The sequence below is a fragment of the Dendronephthya gigantea genome, unplaced genomic scaffold (genome assembly GCF_004324835.1).
Source record: "Dendronephthya gigantea isolate DGI-Jeju-01 unplaced genomic scaffold, DenGig_1.0 000291F, whole genome shotgun sequence".
NCBI classification, from domain to species: domain Eukaryota; kingdom Metazoa; phylum Cnidaria; class Anthozoa; order Malacalcyonacea; family Nephtheidae; genus Dendronephthya; species Dendronephthya gigantea.
This window is the reverse complement of record NW_021163301.1, coordinates 110,622-129,565: the sequence shown is the minus strand read 5'-3', so window position 1 is coordinate 129,565 and position 18,944 is coordinate 110,622. Positions and strand designations below refer to the sequence as shown.

The 18,944-nt window shown below is 37.4% G+C and overlaps 4 protein-coding genes across 4 annotated transcripts; all 4 read right to left on the bottom strand.

The window, feature by feature from the left end:
* Positions 1-273: 273 nt before the first annotated feature.
* LOC114541439 (osmo-dependent choline transporter BetT2-like) lies at positions 274-1,957 on the bottom strand. Its single transcript, XM_028561361.1, has 2 exons — positions 1,489-1,957; positions 274-303 (listed from the first exon to the last, which is right to left on the bottom strand). The coding sequence occupies exons 1-2, from the start codon at positions 1,932-1,934 to the stop codon at positions 294-296; spliced, it is 456 nt and encodes a 151-aa protein (XP_028417162.1). The 5' UTR covers positions 1,935-1,957; the 3' UTR covers positions 274-293.
* Positions 1,958-4,507: 2,550 nt separating this feature from the next.
* Positions 4,508-5,714, bottom strand: LOC114541449 (5-hydroxytryptamine receptor 7-like). Its single transcript, XM_028561370.1, has one exon. The coding sequence runs from the start codon at positions 5,712-5,714 to the stop codon at positions 4,719-4,721; it is 996 nt and encodes a 331-aa protein (XP_028417171.1). The 3' UTR covers positions 4,508-4,718.
* Positions 5,715-8,955: 3,241 nt separating this feature from the next.
* LOC114541448 (glycine betaine transporter 1-like) lies at positions 8,956-12,898 on the bottom strand. Its single transcript, XM_028561369.1, has 2 exons — positions 12,453-12,898; positions 8,956-10,687 (listed from the first exon to the last, which is right to left on the bottom strand). The coding sequence occupies exons 1-2, from the start codon at positions 12,896-12,898 to the stop codon at positions 8,956-8,958; spliced, it is 2,178 nt and encodes a 725-aa protein (XP_028417170.1).
* A 2,899-nt stretch (positions 12,899-15,797) lies between these two features.
* Positions 15,798-18,594, bottom strand: LOC114541447 (probable G-protein coupled receptor No18). The gene is made up of 2 exons (XM_028561368.1): positions 18,510-18,594; positions 15,798-16,796 (listed from the first exon to the last, which is right to left on the bottom strand). The coding sequence occupies exon 2, from the start codon at positions 16,785-16,787 to the stop codon at positions 15,798-15,800; it is 990 nt and encodes a 329-aa protein (XP_028417169.1). The 5' UTR covers positions 16,788-16,796; positions 18,510-18,594.
* Between the last annotated feature and the right edge of the window lie 350 nt (positions 18,595-18,944).

Below are 18,944 nucleotides of genomic sequence, written 5' to 3'. Positions count from 1 at the left end.
AAATCTTGTAAAATCTTATCTCCTGAAGAAAGTATTTGATTTATGCAATGAATATATTCAGAATCAGTCAATAAACTTTAATTTATACTTGCTGAAATTATCAGCTAAAAAACGGCTGCATCACATTACATCTCAGTTAATAGATAATACATGGTTTGGAGACTAAATAAAAGCACAATACAACTCATTAACTATGTTATTGTCCACGTTTATGCAAAAAATGGTTCCTTTCTCGTCACGTGTCTATTGTATTTTAGCCAAACGTACCAACGGCATTCGTCTTGCTAAGCTCTTCAACCTTGACTTGAAAAATATGTTAATTATAAGATTGCTATCGGTTTATCTGTGCAAATACAATAGATATGTGATGAGAAAGGAATAATTTTTTGCATAAATCTACCTCAACATAGTTAATGAGCTGTATTGTAGTTTTATGTGGTCTACAAACCATGTATTTTCTATTAACCGTGATTACATTAAGAAAGTGGTAAATTCAGTCTATTGTCGGTGGAACCGCTGTGGTGGAACAGCATGCGAACGCGAGGGCTGATGAAAGATGAATGATGAATCATGAAGCAGTGGATTAAAACGGGGCCTCCAGCGGTTGCGTCTCGTCATTGCATTTGTATATATTTATCAATACTACAGGTAATTAAGTCAAAATAATTATGTCATGGTACATGGTAGTGTTCTGTGCCCATAGGTACTTTCACAGTACCTTTATAACGTTAACCTCGTGGTACTTTTAACATGATAAGTTGACATGCACAACTTTAACGTGATAATTTACTGTCCTCTACCAATTATTTTGGGTAACTCATGGTATCCTTGGGCCAGTTGTTCAATGTTAGGTTACCGCTAACCTTGGCCTTGGGTTAAATTTTAGTTTAATTTTAGAAAATATTTATGAAAAAAGATATATTTGACCCTAAGTGGCTTTTGAACAACCGGTCCCTGGGTGTTTTATTCGAGGTGCGGTGTCTGCATGGTCTCTATTGCATCTTATATAATTTATATCAACATAGATTCAGAAAACAACTTAATAACGTCACGCGAGAACGCAGTGATTCTAGAAAATATTTATAGTTAGTGACATTCCGCATGTCTTATGTCTGATAATTTCATGATAAGACGATATTACTAAGTCACTATTCTTCATATCACTTTGTGTCGAAATCTTAGTTCCACAGTACAATGCTACGGTACATAACAATAGCGAACCAAATCTACGAGTAATATTTCTGTCCACTTCCAATTTAGCTGTTTTTGGTAAACAAAGTCAGAGCCGTATATATCAACAAATTAAAACTGGGTTCCCAAGACTAACGACTAATGTTTCCGGCATATTAATTCCGCATCGTAGATTTGGTGTATCCTGAACGTGTTTATTTGGTTTTATAACCAAGGCGTAATTAAATGCACGCATGAAGAAAATGGGAAATTTGGCACAGCGTCAACATACAGACAAAGCAATGGAATACGGCATACCTGTTCCAGAATCTGTTTCCGTAATCCTCCTCAGGATGATAATGAAAAAGTGGTTCAGCGACACCATAATAGAACAATCCAATTCCAATACCAGCCGAGAACAACATGGTAAAGTACGATACGTCGCTGAATTCTGGTTCTTCGTCGTCTCTGCCGAGCTTCATGTTGCCATATTTTGAGAAATACACAATTATCAAGAAAAGGAACCACGCATCCTGTGTGATGATATAGAACCAAGTGAACGTTTCAGAGATCCAAGCTTTCCCTTTCCCCATTTCACGCGAAGCACGTTCTGTATCAACAATCGACCAGATCATTAGACCCCAAATTATGACAGCAGAAATAATCGACACCACTGGATTTAAGTTGATTTGAAATGGACCGATCTTTCTTTTGAACGTTCGACATCGCGAAATAGCTTCACTCACTCTGTTCTCACCTTCCATCTCTCGCACAAGATCCCTCGCTATGAATGTACACCTAGTTATTAATGCATCCAAGAGTGCCGCATTAACCCCATTGGTTGAAGCAACTTATACGCTGCGGACTCTGTTGAGGGGCCTGTGGCCGACAAGGCCGACAAAATTCACGTTGGGGAGGCCCAAAAAACGCTCGATCTACTTAACGATTTTAATAGAGCTAAGGATAAACAACAGAAGGTCTTCACAATATCTCGTCAACGCCTCGTTGCATTGCCTTGTAATTGTTGTAATGCACAACCTGAGACAACCGACATCATTGAGACTTCAGATGCGTGGGACTAAATGGGTGTAACGTATAATTCGGAATAAACGAAAGATAAGTATAGACTGCATGGCGTTGCCCAATGAAAGGTATAGTACGCATGTGGAACTCAAAAAGTTCAAAAAGCGAAATCATAAAAAGCGCGTCATAAAAAGAGTAGGGGGAATTTGATAGCACCGTAAGTGGATGTTATCCAAAGAATGTATGATGTCCATTGAGTGCCGGATTGCCGGACCGTTGCCGGATAAAAATCAGTCTGTTGTATAGATATCGCTGTAGAAATGCAACCAATGAGTTTTACAAATAAGACAATCGTTTAGCGGGGGCTGCAGTCAATATATATATATATATATATATATATATATATATATATATATATATATTATATATATATATATATATATATATATACCGCCTCCTAGGGTCCCAAGGCCTAGGCACTCGTAATGAGTGAGCTGGTGAGGGAAAGGGACAAATTTACATTCTTAGGTTTGAATATGCCCGTCAAGGGTAACGCCTGTATTCTAAAAGCTCACTCACACTCAAACTCATTGAGTGGGAGATCTTAATCTTCTCATAACGTTTCAATGGCGGTATTTTCGGCCGAACAGGGGCTTGATTTTCAGTGATTTACCTTATATCTTTTCATCTATTCAGAGAGAACTTTCTCATTGATCAGCATTAACCAAATTTATATGTCACACTCGATGAGTGTGAGTGTGAGTGAGCTTTTTGAATACGGGCGTAAGTATGGTAAACACGGAGAACATTTTTGCCTATATTATTACTTGTGTTGCAACTCCAAATTTACTTTGGAGCAAATCATGTTCAATATATATATATATATATATATATATATATATATATATATATATATATATATATATATACAGTCGTTATCATTAAGGTAGTCCATGTCAATATATATACAAATATATAAATATCAATCACGTGACCATTAAACATGGCTTATTTTGTTCACTTACCTCTTGTTTCCATATTATTATCAGTATTTTTCACCTTAGCATGACATTTGAGAAATTTTGAAGATAGATTTTCAACGATTTCCCATAAAATTAACGTATGCAGTACAATCACGTGATCGATATTTACGTATTTATATATATTTCCAGGTGACAACCTTAATGATAACGACTGTATATATATATATATATATATATATATATATATATATATATATATATATATATATATATATATATATTTATATACATATATATATATATATATATATATATATATATATATATATATATATATACACATAATTTTATGACAGGCGCCAGTTGTTCAAAGCTGAGTTAGCGCTAACCCTAGGTGTAAAATCTTACTCCGCTGTTTTGGTTTATATGCCCCTGCACCGCTGTTTGTCTCAAGACTTTACAAAATAAGACTTCTATTAATCGACAAACTATTTATGAAAAAATATGTTCAACTTCATAAACAAGCGATTAAAAAAATTGAATAAAACTGATTTTAAATTAACCCTGGGTTAAGCTAGCCGGTTTTTGAACAACCGGCCGCAGCAGACTTTAATAAGTTGAAAAAGTCTTTTGAACTTTCAATCTTTCAACGTCAAACGACATGCGATCATCGAGCTCATCACAGTTTAATTTAACCCACAATTAAGAAACTCTAAACGAATTGACCTTATACATGCATATATAGGCCTCGCTATAGCACTATATGAACAAACTTAATATATACATTCACTCGGCACATACTAGAAAAATCCGACAAACTTGCTTCTCTGTACACAAACATGTTATAAGCATTCTAATTTCTATTAAATAATTCGTGTGATCAAATCGGTTGTTGGCAACGCGGTCTTGTTTTCAAGTAATTGAAAAGTATGTTACATACACTTATTTGATGATAGCAACTTCCATAAATAGCACAATATGTGATTTGCAAAAAAGTAATTAAAAAATTCCTTAGTTTCGCATAATCACATTTTATATCAGTTAGCTTTCATTGCATCGTCCTAATTTAAAAAAAATAATGTTCCGCTTTCTAGCTCCCTTCCCGAATTGACCAAAATATTGAATTCCTTTGAAACAGGACATAGTCATTTACAGTTTAAAGCCCCGACTACACGGGCGATTTTTGGCGGCGATTTTCTTCTCTTGGTGTATGCTATATTAAGTAAATTTAACAGAGTAGGTTACTTTATTTCGCATAATTCGCATTGTACATAATTCACACAAAACATACGCTAGAAAGAGAAAATCGTCGACGAAAATGGCCCGTGTAGCCGCGGCTTAAGGCTGTTTGCCATCCGATAGAAACAAGCTATTTTAGAAATATATTTTAAATTTTATACTACATCAGCCACTTTGACGTGTTCACGACATTGTTTTGATTATTGTAAGTGTTTTTATTTGAAACGGATTTTCAATTTTGGGCGTGACGGAATTTGTTCGAATTCTGAAAACGATCCAACTGTTGTCAATGTTATCTTCCCATCATGCAACTCCTTCCTGTGAGACATTTCCTCTCCTGCATTTAAGCATAGTTTTAAATGCGCTGAGAAATCTCGGTGATCTAAATGCGTAGCAGAAGAAGTTGACGCTTGAGTTAGCTAGCACAAACAGATGCTGTAAATCTTTGAACCAATGGAGAGTTTCGCAGCTGCATGATTTGCAAAATCCCAATGCATAAATGAGCACAGTTGAAGGGACGTAGCAGCATAATAAAGCCAAGAGTACAACTAAAAACATTTTTGTTATTCTCTGTTCCAGTTGCTCTGCCTTTTCTCTACGTGTGTTTGCGTTTCTTCTTGATAGCGTGTCTTCATTTTGATCGTTGGGTTGTCGATGATTATCGTCTTCCGCCGGATGTTCCTCGCTATTTCTTGAGCGCTTTTTAAAAGCCCTCAGAAAAAGGCCGTAAGTGAAGCAACTTATGAAGACTGCAACTGCAACTGCAGAGTTGGCAAATATAAAAGCGTATGCAATAAACCCGACATTTAAGTAAATCCACGGTAGGCTAAGGGAGAAAAGCCAAATACCGGCGATTGTGAGTAGGATTCTTTTTCCGGTACATTTGCTCCTGTAGTTATGCGGGTCTCTGATAGCGAGGTATCGTTCTATAGCTACTGCAGCAAGACTGAGGACCGACGCTGTACAGGAGATGAAATAGGACAGATGATTTACCTGATAGTCCTGTTCGGTTACCTCTGAATCCGTAACTTCTTTCCAGTGAATATAAACTGAAATCGGGTCACATATTAAACCCACAATGAGATCCGCCAAGGCCAGGTTACACATTAAGTAGTTAAAGGGGGTACGAAGATTCCTATGGGGATCCTTTGCGACAACAATGATCACTAGAGTATTTCCCGGGATGTTGAGTAGTGTGAAAAAAAATGAAAACGATAAAGTAAGAAATGATAGTTCTTTTGGTGGTCCTGTGTCCCAACAACGATTGTCGAATTCTGCTTGCAATGATTGAAGTGACATATTTCAGTCCTAAAAAAATTGTATTAAAAGAACTTTATTCAGCCCAAGATCAGAAAGTGTTAATTTAGGCAGTTTGAAAAATTTTTTTCAGGATATAAGGTTAGAGTTAGGTTGAAGTAGGCGGTGTTAGAGAACTGATATTAATTTAGGTACGTGTCGATTTGGTAGGCTTCGGATTGTTATCAATTTTTTGCATGAAAATTGACGTTAGGCTTCAAAAGGGATCGAGATTATCGTTTGTGCATGACTTAGCTTCTCAATATAAGATCGAGAGAATTTTCTGATAGCTGAAGAGTTCCAATGTATATTATTATGACTACTTCGTATGCCAATAATTGGTCCTGACCTTGCCGGCAATTTGAAGATAAGGGTTTTCGACCAGTTGTGCCAGGGACAATTAGTTGCTATCGTGCGAAAAAAAAGCAACATGCACCTGCATGGTGAAATTATTAATAGTATGGACAATAAATACTTTGCCAGCCAATGAGTCTATAAATAAGCAGTAACATGCACGCCAACTGTTTTGCGGTCAGATTTTAAGCTTTAATAGTGCAGCAAATATTTTGATGCTGCTAATCTTCTATATTGTCTCTGATCCTCTGGTTTATGGAAAGCCAAGTTGCCCATAACGAGTCCGATAAAATAAGCATTTGCCACCAGCCGTTGTCCGGTCGGCGATATAAGTGTAAATCTAACCATGCATTGTTTCTGGAAAGACGACTCTGTATCATGTACCGATATGATTTTTGTTCTGCATATGGAAACGGCACTCGTGCTGAAATTATAAAACTGTGCTTTTACTACTTTTTACTAATTTAATGAATTTATTGTCTCCAAGAGACTGATTGTTTTAATCGCCCTAAACTAAAGTTATATTGGCCTTGAAATTTGTTGTCCGCATTTCAAGAAGTGAAATGAACGTTAACGTAACCAAAGTTTCGAGGTAAAAAGCTGTGGGGCTAGAGTGCTTCAAGCCCGTTGTATTATAAATTGTTTAGCCAGCCGTACTTGATAAGCTATTTAGCTAATTAAGAATTCATATGGAAATACAAGTACAACAGGGCGCCGGAATGATAAGTGGCGAAAGATATCATTGGAAATCATATCACCCTACGGCTTACACCCAAGCCAAGCTTCTATAGTTCAATTATAAGCACATGTTACATAGCTAGATATACATTTGCTGCATCTGATCGCTGGAAGTTCTTATTAATGACTTGGTTTGAAAGATTTAATTTATCCATTATATAGGTAGACTTCTAGCTCTATGAATAAAAAAAAGAATGTGAAATAAGAATCGCATGCACACTTACCGGTTCAGTTTTACAAAATGTGCGGCTATATCGATTATCTTTATAGAACCCTAAAGCTGTACGTACTGAGCTGTTCAAATAGTTCTTCCTTGAAATTTTAATTAGAAAATCTAATTTTTCAGTTCCTCATACATGCATTTGACACTTATTATATAGATAGCCCTTGCACCTGCTCCAAAGGTAAACAAATATATGGAATTATGATAGCCTATAAGTCAATGAATGAGGTTCTTATTATGTCCGTTGTTCACTCTTTTTTGTTCGACAAGTTAAAATATATATGTATCCAAGCAACAGTTCAGTTCATATAAAAAATTCAAGTTGATCTGGCAGTCGACTAAACATTTGCAGTTTTCAGTGCTGTTTAATTAAATACAAAAATCATGCATACAAAAATGATGCAGGAGAGAATAGCAGATTAGCACTACGTGCGGTACCGTAGCTCTTCTCAATGGAACAAAATATAACAATGATATAAACTGAGGTGGCATCAACGAGGCGCCACAATAAAGAAGATCAGATAAATAATTTATTACATTGGATCTTTACAATTACTAACATCACGTCACCATGACGACACTGATGAAATACAAGTCGTCAATATCCAGCCGTAAAAAAATCAGAACGACATGTCTTTATTTTGTTTAACTTATCTCAGGGGAATAAAAGTATCGGTTTATATTTTGATACTATTGCCCTTAAAAAAATACAATTGACCACTGCAATGGACCCTTTCGATAGTATGTCACAACATTATCGTTTTACATTTAGAACCACCTTAACTGAAATTGATTTCAAGTTTTACTCTCACGAGCCACGTGCAAAGATACAAAACACTCTTCTTCAACACATGCACTTTGAGGCTTAGCATTTATCATTAAAGCATGGGAGCCCCTTTTTTCGAGTAATGGCTTATTTCCACATTTATTTATCAAAACGAAAAGTTCTTTTTCATGGATGTGTTGGAGAAGGATATTTTGCATCATCGCACGTGGCTCGTGAGAGTGAAACTTTAAATCCATCTCATTTAAGGCGGTTCTAAATTTAATAACGATAATGTTGTGACGTAATTATCGAAAGGGTGTATTGGTAAATACCAATGACGCAATTTTGACGTCTTGCTGTACAAAAGTTATTAGTTAAAAAGTACTTATTTTGAAAAATACTTGATGCTGATTTGTCAATCCTGTCACAAATTAATAGTTAGAAGTTAAAACTCGCTCAACTACCTTTAATCTATACAACTGATCCAAACAGGATCTGGCGTAACTTTTTTGACAAGATATACACGTACGTATGTTCAAGTCAGGAAGATGCTTTTTTCGCAATTACACAGCACGCACTCTTTATAAAGGTATATACCCGCGTAGGATTATTCAGTGGGAAATATTTTAACTGCATGGGGTCTGGGAAAACTGGCTTGTATTTGGACACGTCCATGTTACAATCCAAAACAGGAACGAACAAAAACAAAGATAATTTGGAATGCTTTTTTGCGCAATTTGACGAGGTTTGTTCTCAGCGCTTATATCAAACGTGTAATAATGCCTAATATGCTGCGGAAACACACGCATCATTATCATAATTTTGTATAATCTGTATACAAAAATAATTTTCTGGATCAGTTTTTGCCTGACGGGCAAGTTAATTTGATTTCAACTAACTTCGGTGCCGTTCCTATAATTTTTCACGAATTATTTAACAGAAAGCTCGGCATTGCATGATTCAAGCGGGCGACGTTTGGCCTTTGTAATCAATTAGTAGTAGTCAACGTCACACTAACACCACTCCCTTGTTCGATTGGATTGAAATAACTTAATTTAATTTACCCCGTAATTAATCCCTACTCAAATTACATATCTGTCAGTCTCCAACATATATTCTTTTAAAGTAGGCAAAACATATTTTAAATTTATTTCCAAATCCCCTTAAACAATTTCTAGCTTTTGTTGAGATTCGTTCTCTTTATCTATGAAAACTTCTTGTAGATCAATGGATCCTACTCCTGGATCATCTTTCTTACTTTTCCCCTTGATAAGCATGTGCCGATACATTTGATCCACGGCTAAGGGGTAGAAAACTGATACGAGAATCGCATCTTCGATAGTGCTAGATTTTATTTCAAAATACTCACGCATAGCAAGCCTGATTGAAGCTAAATATATGAAGAAAAAGATGAGAACAACCCAGCCGACATACGCCAGGCCAGGTTCAACAACTTGTAGGATTTCCAATAACACCCAGCCGTAAAACAGCGATGCCATGACAACCATATAGCGCACGGGGCTTTTCACATAAAGCATTCCTGCTGCATGGCCAGCAGGCCACCAGGGTGCCACGATCCAGATCAGAATATCCAAGACTCGTCGCCAGGATGGTTTGTCAAATACCGAAATGAGACTGGAAGAGAATGTGTTCCTGTGGTGGTCGTAGTCCCCAGCCTCCATTTGCATTGTTCGCCAAAGTGACAAGCACATTAGATTGAGTACGAAGGCATAGAGCAGGCCAAGTGCAATGGCGAATGACTGAAGAGCACCAATCGCTTTCTCTCCACCAGCTTTTAAGAGCGCCGTGGTGCAAGCTCCTTCGGTGAACGCCCAGAAGACGCGCTGAATCACGGGAGGGTCAGGGTTTCCGTTCGCTGAAAGACAATCAATTACGAGCGAACCACTGTCAGAACTTGTAACAAAATACAACACAGCACTGATTAGGGAAACGACTTTTAAGAATCCTCCAAGGTTGTTTCCATACTGTTGGATAACGTCAAAATACATTTGGCTTTCGGTTCGACAGGACAAGCGAAACAACCTGTTGAGTGGTTCTGTTGCGTTTGTTCCTCCTAATTCCGAGCTGCAGTTTATGCCAGCGATGGCCGCATCACGCTCCATTTTCAAACCGGCTCCACCAAAAATGGTAAACCAAATGAATATATAAAGGATTGGTGCTGTAAGAGTGGCGTTGATAAAATTCCTCACAGTTCGACCGCGAGATATTTTTGCAATGAACATCCCAACGAAAGGAGACCATGTAATCCACCATCCCCAGGAGAAAACTGTCCAATCAGCCATCCAATTGGGCGCCTGCTTCCCATCCGGGGCATTAGCAAGTTGCGCAAAGGCATCCGTGTGGAATGCATATTGCACTAGATATTGGAAATAGTACCCTATGCTTTGAACATACAAATTGAGGAAAAACCAGGTGTTATCATGAAAGAAGACGAACAGCATTAGAAATATTCCAAGTCCAAAGCAAACTTCACTAAGTCGACGAATTCCAACTTTGAGACCGGAAACGACAGATATCGTAGAGAGACACGTGACGGCCCAAATGATGATTATTTGATTATTTGTTGTTTCCTCAACGCCACTGTGCATGCGATTCAAACCAGAATTCAATGTTAAGACACCAATCCCGAGGTTTGTCGCAACGCCGAACATGGTTGACACGACAGAAAGTATGTCAATAATATCGCCAACAACTCCGAAAATTCTGTCGCCAAGTAGAGGGTAAAAACACGATCGAATGGTCATCGGGAGCCCTTTTCTATACGCTATGAAAGCCATGAGGAGTCCAAGCAGGGTGTAGACAATCCATCCGTGAATTCCCCAATGAAAAAATGTGATATTTATGGCATCTTGAGCTCTCTGGTTATCCGTGTACCTATACAAGTAGATTACAATAGATTATCATGGTATTTAGGCATTTACCAGTAAATATTACATTCTGCCATCCTTTTGCCCAGCGCCTTCCTCGTATTCAGCGCTATAGAACAGTGAATATTAATTCTATGTGTTCTGTGCTCATAGGTGACACTTGTAACATGATAAGTTGACATGCACAATTTTAACGTTATAATAAAGATTATTCCGAATAGATTCATTGCGTAAATAGAAAATTTTGACAAATACACAACCAAATTTAAAATCTATATTTCGATTCAAATCTGAATTATCTTCAGGAGATAAGAAATATTTGATTTACGCAATGAATATATTCAGAATAACCTTTATTTTATACTTGCTGAAATTATCAGCTGAACACGGTTACGCCGTACATCACACGTACATCACATTACGTTAAGGAAGTCGTGAATTCAGTCTATTTTCAGTAGAACATTATGCGAGGGAGGAGGACTGATGAATCATGAAACAGTCGATTAACGTGGAGACTCCAGCGGTTGGGTCTCGTCATTGCATCATGGCAGTGTTCTATACTCACAGGTACTTTCACATTACGGTACGATATCTGGTCTCTATAACCTGTATCTGGTATGTTATGTAAATTATATCGACATAGATTCAGAAAACATCGCGCGGGCCGGGACGCAGTGATTCTAGAAAATATGTATCGTGACATTCCGCATGTCAAATAATTCAAGAAATAATTGCATCATAAGACGATATTAATGGTTTAAAGCGGGATTACCACTCACTAATCTGATACGCGTGTCGTGTAACTTAGCATTTTTCTTTGTGTGAATTGTGTCGTTAGTTCCAATTTCCAAAATGCTACGGTACGTAACAACACGTGTATGATAATTATACTGAAGTGGAAATTCTGCTTAAGATGCACAAAATTTACGACGCTGACGCGAGAAGTAATACTACTCCACTACTGCTGCATGTCCACTTCCAATTTAGCTGTTTTTGGTAAACAAAGTCAGAGCGGTAAATATCAACAAATAAAACACTAACGGGTTCTTAACACTAACGACCAATGTTTCCATATCACTTCCGCGTCATAAATTTGGTGCGTCCTGGACGTGTTTATCTGGTTTTACTACCAAGGCGTAATGAAGTACATGCATGGAGAAAATGAGAACATGGCCAGAAATTGTGGACATGGAATATGCAGATTGCCGTCGCAAATTTGCATATCTGTTCAAATATTACTCGTTTGCAGAACTATAAATTATATTGCGCATTCTTAAATTTCGCAAAATTTAAGAAAATCATTGCATCTTTGCAATTTGCCCTGGTTGTTTCTTGTAATTCGTGTCATATTAAAGATCCTGAGGTAATATTTTGCTGGTAAAGGTTTATGTCGGCTCTGCATTTTTGTTTTATTTCTACGCTATTACAGTTTTCGTTTTATATGGTATTCAACGTGATAAATGACCAAAACTCTGTTTTGAAAATGCAGGACGAATACTGATAAAACATTACGAAATACTATATAAAATATAAAGTATTAAGATTAACTTGCTCTGCAACGAGCAATTAAGGCAAATTATAATCGACCTACCTAAAGGTGTATTTTTAGCGTTTAGTGCTGTGCACATTACAGTTTACTATAAACTCACGAAGCTTTATTTTGACACCATATGCAAATTTAGGCGGAAGTAGAATGTTAATTATGTCCGAATTTTCTGGCCATGATTTTTCATAGTGTCAACGTACAGACAAAGCAATGGAATACGGCATACCAGTTCCAGAATCTGTTTCCGTATTCCTCCCCAGGATGATAAAGAAAAACTGGTTCAGAAACACCATAATGGAACAATCCTATTCCGATACCAGCCGAAAACAACATGGTAAAATACGATATGTCGCTGAATTCTGGTTCTTCGTCGTCTCTGCCGAGCTTCATGTTGCCATATTTTGAGAAATACACAATTATCAAGAAAAGGAACCATGCATCCTGTGTGATGATGTACAACCAAGTGAACTTCTCAGTGATCCAAAGTTTACCTTCTCCCATTTCATGCGAAGCACGTTCTGTATCAACAATCGACCAGATAATTGGGCCCCAAATTATGACAGCAGAAATAATCGACACCACTGGATTCAAGTTGATTTGAAATGGACCGATCTTTCTTTTGAAGGTTCGACATCGCGAAATAGCTTCACTCACTCTGTTCTTACTTTCCATCTCTCGCACAAGATCCCTCGCTATGAATGTACGGCTATAGTTAGTGCATCCAAAAGAGGTCAGCATTAACCTCATTGATTGAAGCATCTTATACGCTGCGGACTCTGTTGAGGGGCCTGTGGCTGACAAGGCCGACAAAATTCACGTTGGGAAGCCCAAAAAACGCTCAAAAAATAAAACACGCAAAACCCCAAATCAGTAACAAACACTGAAGAAGTAGATAGAGCATTTTGTTGAAGACTAGAAGGCTAACGTGAAATTTATCATTGGCTGTTTTCACACTAGAGACGCATAATGCGCCTGGACGCATAAATGCGCCTGGACGCATAAATGCCATAAATGCGTCTACTTATGCGTCTACAATAATTGACCGACAACAGACGCATTATCCACCTAAATGAACTACCGTTGGTTATGCGTCTCTAAGACGAAAAACTGAACATTAATCGTCTCGACGTATTATACGTCTGTTGTCCGTCTTTTTACTGAAGACGAATAACTAGTGTCGAGACGCATTATGCGTAATACGCAAAATATTACGCAAAATATTACGCAAAATATTGAAGAAGCATTATGTGTCAGACGCATTATGCGTCTCTCTCTTGTGTGAAAACGGCCAAGAGAGGCCGTTTAGGCATTTGATCTGATAGATCATAAACGACTCTCTGCTAAAATCAGACAACTTAACCTCCCCCCTTCTACAATAAATTGGATCTTGGATTTCCTTACTGGCCGTATGCAGCGGGTAAAATTGAGGAACAATTGCTTTTCGCAATGGAGTGAGATTCGCGCGGGTGTACCCCAGGGTACCAAGCTTGGTCCCTGGTTATATGTACTAATGATAAATGACCTGACAACGTCACATAGCGATCCTTGGAAATTTGTCGATGACACAACTATTTCGGAAATACTGAAAAAAGGTCAACGCAGTACAATTCAGTTAGATGTTGATGATGTTCAAAATTGGACTATAACCAACCTAGCTGAACTAAACGAAGATAAATGTAAAGAACTCAGAATTGATTTTTCTAGGAATAATAATCATGGCAACACGCTAGCCCCATTACTGGTCAATGGAAAAGAACTCGAAATAGTGAACCATGCTAAGATCCTTGGACTTACAGTCAGCAGTGATCTAAAGTGGAGAGCACATGTGGAGCAAATTGTGTCGAAAGCTACCAAGAGATTATATCTGATAACACAACTTAAACGTGCAAATGTCCCTATCGAAGACATAATAATGATATATTGTGCATGTATACGGTCGATTTTGGAATACGCGTCACCTGTTTTTCACAACTCGTTGCCGGTGTACCTAAGCAACGAGATTGAGAGGGTACAAAAACGGTTTTTGAGAAGAGTATATCCGGACCACGGTTATGATGACGCTATTAACATTTCGAAGTTGGATTCATTGTTTGATCGAAGATCTGCTGCGTGTCACAAACTTTTTGAACAAGCCCAAGATAGAGATCATAAATTAAATTCGTTAGTTCCTCAGGAAAAAATTTGTAAATATTTCCTAAGACGATGTAGAAAATTCTCTCTACCTCGAATTCGAACTGATCGGTATAAGAACTCCTTCATAATCGCTAACAGTCTCGAACAATAGCCTAATTTGTTATAATTGTAAGATAATTATATATTAGATTTAGTTAAACTTATGCATGTATATACCTTTAGGTGTCTTTTATGTACATCGTATATAATTCAGTTTTTACTAACTGCAAATTACGATTATTAAATTCAATCAATCAATCAATCAATCAATCAATAAGCATTTGACAGGCACTATGCGCGTACTTTAAAAAACGTGCAAATAATTCTCTGTTCGACAGATTGCGATGAAATAATTAAGACCAACCGGAAATTTTGTGGAACTCGCCTCAGAAAGCGAAAAAAATAAATTACTGCATCATAAAAAGAGTAGGGGGAGTTTGGTTGCACCGTAAGAGGAGGTCATGATGATGTCCATTGAGTAGGTGGCATAACTTGCATTTCAGTCTGTTATGAAAATATGTTGTAGACATCGCTGTGGAAATGCAACCAATGAGTTTTACAAATAGCACAGTCGATATCAATTTTTTATTCTTTTTCACCAGACACAATAAAATTGTTGTGCGATGTCGGCAACTCTATACAGCTGTTTTGCTTCTGTTTACGGGGGCGCATCAGCAAAAAGTCGGTGATAATTTTCAGTTCAAAACTGATCTATATAAATAACCAAACGCAATCCAAAGAAAGGTGGCTAATGTTGTCTGCCCAAAATCTACTTTTTATTGGAACGCAATCAGCGGTTGTTCAAGCTAAGCGCTGAGGCAAAGTAGCCGTGGGATACAGCAGAACTTGAAAAAGTTTTTTGATCTTTCAACGTCAGCCAAACGACATGCGATTGTCAAGTTCATCGCAGTTCAATTTTACTCCACAATTAAGAACCCTAAACGAACCGCGCTTACATACATATATATATATATAGGCTTATAGCACTATATGAACGAAATTAATGTATACATTCACATGCAGAAGATATCTGACAGACTTGCATCTCTATACAAACATGTTATAAGCATTCGAATTTATGATGCATAACTCAAGTTTGCTCTTTTAATCGAAATAATGTCGTGTGATCAATTGGTTGTTGGCAACGCGACTTGTTTTCACGTAATTGAATCGTATGATATTTCATACACTTATATGATGATAGCGACTTCCAAATATAGGACAATATGTGATTTGTAAAAAAGTAGTTAAAAATATTACATCAGCCACTTTGACGCGTTTACGACATTGTTTTGATTATTGTAAGTGTTTCTATTTGAAACGGGTTTTCAATTTTGGGCGTCACCGAATTTGTTCGAATTCTGAAAACGATCCAACTGTTGTCAATGGTATCTTCCCATCATGCAACTCCTTCGTGCGAGACATTTTCTCTCCTGCATTTAAGTATTGTTTTAAATGCGCTGAGAAATCTCGGTGATCTAAATGCGTAGCAGAAGAAGTTGACGCTTGAGTTAGCTAGCACAAACAGATGCTGTAAATCTTTGAACCAATGGAGAGTTTCGCACCTGCATGATTTGCAAAATCCCAATGCATAAATGAGCACAGTTGAAGGGACGTAGCAGCATAATAAAGCCAAGAGCACAACTAAAAACATTTTTGTTATTCTCTGTTCCAGTTGCTCTGCCTTTTCTCTACGTGTGTTTGCGTTTCTTCTTGATAGCGTGTCTTCATTTTGATCGCTGAGTTGCCGGTGATTATCGTCTCCCGCCAGATGTTCCTGGCTATTTCCTCTTAAACGCTTTTTAAAAGCCCTCAGAAAAAGGCCGTAAGTGAAGCAACTTATGAAGACTGCAACTGCAACTGCAGAGTTGGCAAATATAAAAGCGTATGCAATAAACCCGACATTTAAGTAAATCCACGGTAGGCTAAGGGAGAAAAGCCAAATACCGACGATTGTGAGTAGGATCCTTTTTCCGGTGCATTTGCTCCTGTAGTTATGCGGGTCTCTGATAGCGAGGTATCGTTCCATAGCAACTGCAGCAAGACTGAGGACCGATGCTGTACAGGAAATGAAATAGGACAGGTGATTTACCTGATAGTTCAGTTCGGTTACCTCTGAATCCGTAACTTCTTTCCAGTGAATATAAACTGAAATCGGGTCACATATTAAACCCACAATAAGATCCGCCAAGGCTAGGTTACACATTAAGTAGTTACGAAGATTCCTATGGGGATCCTTAGCGACAACAATGATCACTAGAGTATTTCCCGGGATGTTGAGTAGTGTGAAAAAAAATGAAAACGATAAAGTAAGGAATGATAGTTCTTTTGGTGGTCCTGTGTCCCAACAACGATTGTCGAATTCTGCTTGCAATGATTGAAGTGACATATTTCAGTCCTAAAAAATTATATTAAAAGAACTTTATTCAGCCCAAGATCAGAAAGTCTTTATGCATTTCAAAATACTTTTTTTCAGGATATAAGGTAGGTTAGAATTAGGTTGAAGTAGGCGGTGGCTGATATTAGGGACCTTAAGCATGTAGGACGGGAACACGACGACGGCAGCTATCAATACAATGCTTCCTTGAGAAGAAATGAATTATTAAATACCCGTGGGAGTTTTAGACGTGATCTACGTTCTGTTTACAACGGCAGAACGTCGTTTATTACGTCCTATGTAGAACGTCGGCATTTCAGGACCCAGTGAGCGCTACCTCGAATTAGGCTCTATAGAATTTTCCCTAAACGTAAACACAGTTTTTTTAACGTCTTATATCTCATTAAATTGGTACAGTTGATAATCATAGAAGAACGCTTTATCATAACATTTATTTAAAGGAGTATTCCAACCACGTCGTCGTCGTGTTGCCGTCTTACATGCTTAAGGTCCCTATTAATTTAGGTACGGGTCGATTTGGTATAGGCTTCGGATTGTTATCAATTTTTTGCACGAAAACTTGACGTTCGGGAGGGATCGGGATTATCGTCTGTGCATGACTTAGCTTCTCAATATCGAGAGAATTCTCTGATAGCTGAAGAGTTTCAACAATTTTGATGCATCTATTGTATATAATTTTTCAATGTATATTATTATGCATGACTATACTTCGTATGCCAATAATTGCATGGTCCTAACCTTGCCGGCAATTTGAAGATAAGGGTTTTCGACCAGTTATGCCAAAGACAATTAGTTGCTATCGCGCGAAAAAAAACATGCACTTGGTGAAATTATTAATGGTATGGACAATAAATACTTTGCCAGCCAATGGGTCTATAAATAAGCAGTAACACGCTAACTGTTTTGCGGTATATAAGATTTTAATCTTTAATGTAGTGCAGCAAATATTTTGCTGCTGCTAATCATCTATATTGTCTCTGATCCTCTGGTTTCATAGAAAGCCAAGTTGCCCGTAACGAATCCAATAAAATAAGCATTTGCCCCCAGCCGTTGTGCGATAAGTGTAAATCTAACCATGCGTTGTTTCTGGAAAGACGACTCTGTATCATATGCCGATATGATTTTTGTCCTGCGTATGGAACCGGCACTCGTGCTGTAATTATAAAACTGCGCTTTTACTCAATCTTCGGCTAGCAATTTAATGATTTATTGTCTCCAAAAGACTGATCGATACTTTCAGTAATCCCCATAAAGTTACATTGGCTTTGAAAGTTAATTGTTCTCCGCATTTTAAGAAGTGAAATTTCGTATAGAACGTAACGAAAGTTTCGAGGTAAAAAGCTATGGGGCTAGAGTGTTCCAAGCCTTATATTATAAATTGCGGTTTAGCCGGCCGTACTTGATAAGCAATCTATTTAGCTAATTAAGAATATATATGGGAATACAAGTAACTACAACAGGACGCCGGAATGATAAGTGGCGAAAGATATCATTGGAAATCATATCACCCTACGGCTTATACACAAGCCAAGCTTCTATAGTTCAATTAAGCACATGTTACATGGTCATAGCTACATATACATTTGCTGCATCTGATCGCAGAAAGTTTTTATTAATGACTTTGTTTCAATGGTTTGAAAGATTTAATTCATACATTATAGCTCTAGCTCTATGAATAAAAAAAAATATGGAATAAGAATGACATACACTTACCGGTTTTTACAAAATGTTCGGCTACATCGATAATCTTTATAACATCCCTAAAGCTGTGCGTGCTGAGCTGTTCAAATAGTTCTTCCTCAAAATTTTAATTAGAAAATCTAATTTTTCAGTTCCTCATACATGCATTTGACACTTATTAATTATTATATATAGATCTAGCTCTTGCACCTGCTGCAAAGGTAAACAAATATATGGAGTTATGATAGCCTATAAGTCAATGAATGAGGTTCTTATTATGTTCGTTGTTCATTCTTTTTTGTTCGACAACTTAAAATATTATGTATCCAGTTAACAGTTCAGTTTATATCAAAAATTCAAGTTGATCTGGCAGTAAACTGCAGTTTTCAGTGCTGTTTAATTAAATACAAAAATCAGTCCAGTAGTCAGTACGTGTCTTATGCAGGAGAAAATAGCAGATTAGCACTA

Excerpts from the sequence above, each read along its gene's own strand:
- LOC114541439 (XM_028561361.1), bottom strand. The coding sequence starts at position 1,934 with ATGGAAGGTGAGAACAGAGTGAGTGAAGCTATTTCGCGATGTCGAACG.
- LOC114541449 (XM_028561370.1), bottom strand. The coding sequence starts at position 5,714 with ATGTCACTTCAATCATTGCAAGCAGAATTCGACAATCGTTGTTGGGAC.
- LOC114541448 (XM_028561369.1), bottom strand. The coding sequence starts at position 12,898 with ATGGAAAGTAAGAACAGAGTGAGTGAAGCTATTTCGCGATGTCGAACC. Across the intron at positions 10,688-12,452 it reads GGAAACAGATTCTGGAACTG|GTACACGGATAACCAGAGAG; the intron begins GTATGCCGTATT and ends CTACTTGTATAG.
- LOC114541447 (XM_028561368.1), bottom strand. The coding sequence starts at position 16,787 with ATGTCACTTCAATCATTGCAAGCAGAATTCGACAATCGTTGTTGGGAC.